The following is a 3,131-nucleotide window of genomic DNA, read 5'->3' on the forward strand; positions in this document are numbered from 1 at the left end:
CACAGACAGGTAGCCGGGGACCAGGAGAGAGATATTCTCTAGCCCCTCCCTCTCTGCCCAGGACACCCCCACGCTGCCCCCACCCCCCAGACACACACGCACAGATCTGATCCCTCCGCCTTCATTCCACGCAGACGCTTCAAGGAGGACCCCAGGGTGAGGGCAGGGATGCTCTTATTTATTGTAACCTCTTTGAGAAAACAGAACGAAAGAGTTCCACAAGAACTGCCGCAGGAGTCAATGGTCTCCACCACTCTCGATGCAGACTGCGTGTCCAGGACCCGTCTAGGGAAGAAGTTTCAGTCCACGCCGTCCAGGTCCTGCTGCTTATTCCCCTCAAGCTGTCGGACCTGGAAAGGGGGCAGCAGGGGAAACTTCATGTTGGCTATGCCAACAGGTGGTCCAAACATGAGATGAACAGAGCAGGTTCTCAAACAGTATCTGAAAGCCCCAGTGGTCAAACGCTGAACACGCTTGGTGGCTAAGCCAAAGGTGGCAGGTTCGAGGCCACCCATGGACACCTCGGAAGAAAAGCCTGGTGATCTGCTTCCAAAAGATCACAATCTTGAAAACTCTATGGAGGGCAACGCTGCCGCCTGGCGCGAAAATCAACTCAGCAGTCGCTAGTGTGATCTTTCGCTTTGAATTCCTTTGTAGAAACACGAACAGTTTAGAAACACCATGAGGAACACCCTGAAACCTGGGGCTGAACCCACCCCCAGGGGACCCACCTTGTAGCCAAACAGACAGGTCTGTAACGTGAATAATAACATACATGAGGAACACATTCCTTAGAACCAACAACCACAGGAGACCCACAGGGTAGCATGGGCCCCAAAAGAAAATGCAGAAGACAGGAAGTGAGCGGGAAAGAAGGATGAATGGAAACAGGGGGTCCAGGGAGGAAGTGGGAGGAACGCTGTTACACTGAGGGGGCTGAAACTGACGTCAGGAAACAAAATTGTTGAATGGGAAATGAATTGGCTCTGTCAGGTTACACCCAAATTGCAAGGAAATGTTCAACAAGAACCCCACGTGCAGATTGCTGCTGGTACCACGGGTTAAGTGTTGGGCTAATGGTTACAAGGTCAGTGGTTCAAATCCACAGCTGCTCTTCAGAAAAAAGATAAGGCTGTCTGCTTCTAGGACGATGTACAGCCCAGGAAACCCAATGGGGCAGTTTTGTCCCCAAGGGTCACTGTGAGCGGGAGTCCAGTGGACGGAGTGAAATGTGCTGCCAGCCCCTCCAGGTACTGAGAACAGAGGGGCATCACCTCACAACTCACTCACCTCCGTCTCAATGCAGTGGAATTGCCATGGCCAGCTCGTACGGTACAGAAACGGTCTCAGGTCAAACCTGTTGTCATCGGGGCTGTAGCTCTCAGCATGGTAGGCAGGGGTGAGTGTGGTCATTTTGTGTCTGTTTGCTGAGTACTTGCTGAAAAACTGCTTCACCTTGTCAGCAACCTGGCAGATAAGCAGAGTGTGAGGGTTCAGGTGAGCAGTGTTCCAAAGAGCAGAGTCTGGGACTGGCCAACTGGTCATCCCAAAGCCATATTGAAGCCTCCTTGCAGGTAGGGGGCAGATGTCAGTGGTGGGGCTGGGGGAAGACTGAGCTACATCACTGTGAGCTCACAGACTCTCAGCACCCCAGAATCCTCTTTCAGGGGCACAATGAGGCGTCAGGAAGATGCCTTCAGGAACATTGGGAGCTGTTTGGTGGGGCCTCCTATCTGTGCGCTTCAGTCTTACAAGGCCCACAAACAGTGAGTAAACAGCTACAATCTGATCTCCAAACTTATACTCAGAAAAAGGGGAGGGTGGGAAGAATTTGAGACATAATCTCTTCCATATGAAAGGCATATTGAATATGACTTCTAAAAACAATCTGATAGAAACCAAAAACCCTCACCTTTGCCATCAAGTCAATTCCAACTCAAGGCAGTCCCATGTGGGTCAGAACTGAACACACCAGAGCTCCTTAGCATCTTCAATAACAGAGTTCTCAATAGATTGCCAGGTCTTTTTTCCAAGGTGCTTCTGGGTGAATTCGAACAACCAACCAACCAAACATTCAGTTCCTGTTGTTGTTGTTGTCAGGTGCCATCGAGTCAGAACCGACTCATAGCGACCCCATGCACAGCAGAACGAAACAAGGTCCGATCCTGGGCCAACCTCACTACCGCTGCCACACTTGATGCCATCAATGATGCCACCTGGCCGATCCATCTCGTTGGGGGTCTTCCTCTTTTTCTCTGACCCTCCACCTTACCAAACATGATATCCTTCTCCAGTAACTGGTCCCTCCTGACAATATGTCCAAAGTAGGAGAGACGAAGCTTAGCCATCCTGGCCTCCAAGGAGCACTCTGGCTGCACTTCTTCCAACACAGATCTATTGGTTCTTTTGGCAGTCCATGGCACTTTCAGTATTCTCCTCCAACACCACAACTCAAAGGCATCAATTCTTCTACGATCTTCCTTATTCACTGTCCAGTTTTCGCATTCATATGAGGTTACTGAAAATACCATGGCTTGGGTCAGGCCATGTTGTCAGGAGGGACCGGTCTCTGGAGAAGGACATCATAGTTGGTAAAGTGGAGTGTCAGCGAAAAAGAGGAAGACCCCCAACGGACACAGTGGCAGCAGCAATGGGTTCAAACACAAGTGTGAGGAAGACGCAGGATCGGGCAGTGTTTCATACTGTACAGGGGGGTCGCTATGATTCAGAACTGACTCGATAGTATCTAACAGCAACACCACCATACGCACAGCAGTATTCCCAAACATTTGGGGAGACAGGTGCTTGATTTAGAGTTAAGTTTTATTTTTACACCTTGTTAAGTTCTCATTTAGGAAGTGGGGTCTCTACTACGGAAGGAAGAATGTAAAACTGGCACTGCTGAATTGATAAACCATCAAACACAGGAGAGAGAGCTTTCTGATGTTTTACTATCTGGGTGAGGAATCCTGGCTGCTACCTGAAAGGTGGGAGACTCAAATCCACCTTGAGATGCCAACAAGGAAAGAACTGGCAATCCACTGAGAACCCTGTGGGCACAGTTCTACTCTAACCACATGGGGCACCATGAATGGGATCTACTTATGAAACATCATCCACTGAGAACCCTG

General features: G+C 49.9%; 1 protein-coding gene across 1 annotated transcript in view; it reads right to left on the minus strand.

The window, feature by feature from the left end:
• Nucleotides 1–299: 299 nt before the first annotated feature.
• The window catches only part of NADSYN1 (NAD synthetase 1), a 43,977-nt gene continuing 41,145 nt past the window's right edge, over nt 300–3,131 (minus strand). The window contains exons 20-21 of the mRNA XM_006860815.1: nt 1,291–1,467; nt 300–350 (exon numbers count right to left, since the gene is read on the minus strand). Of these exons, the coding sequence (XP_006860877.1) occupies nt 300–350; nt 1,291–1,467 (228 nt within the window). The remainder of the gene's footprint in view (nt 351–1,290; nt 1,468–3,131) is intronic.

Source organism: Chrysochloris asiatica, unplaced genomic scaffold, assembly GCF_000296735.1.
Source record: "Chrysochloris asiatica unplaced genomic scaffold, ChrAsi1.0 scaffold00040, whole genome shotgun sequence".
In the NCBI taxonomy this organism is placed as follows: Eukaryota; Metazoa; Chordata; class Mammalia; order Afrosoricida; family Chrysochloridae; genus Chrysochloris; species Chrysochloris asiatica.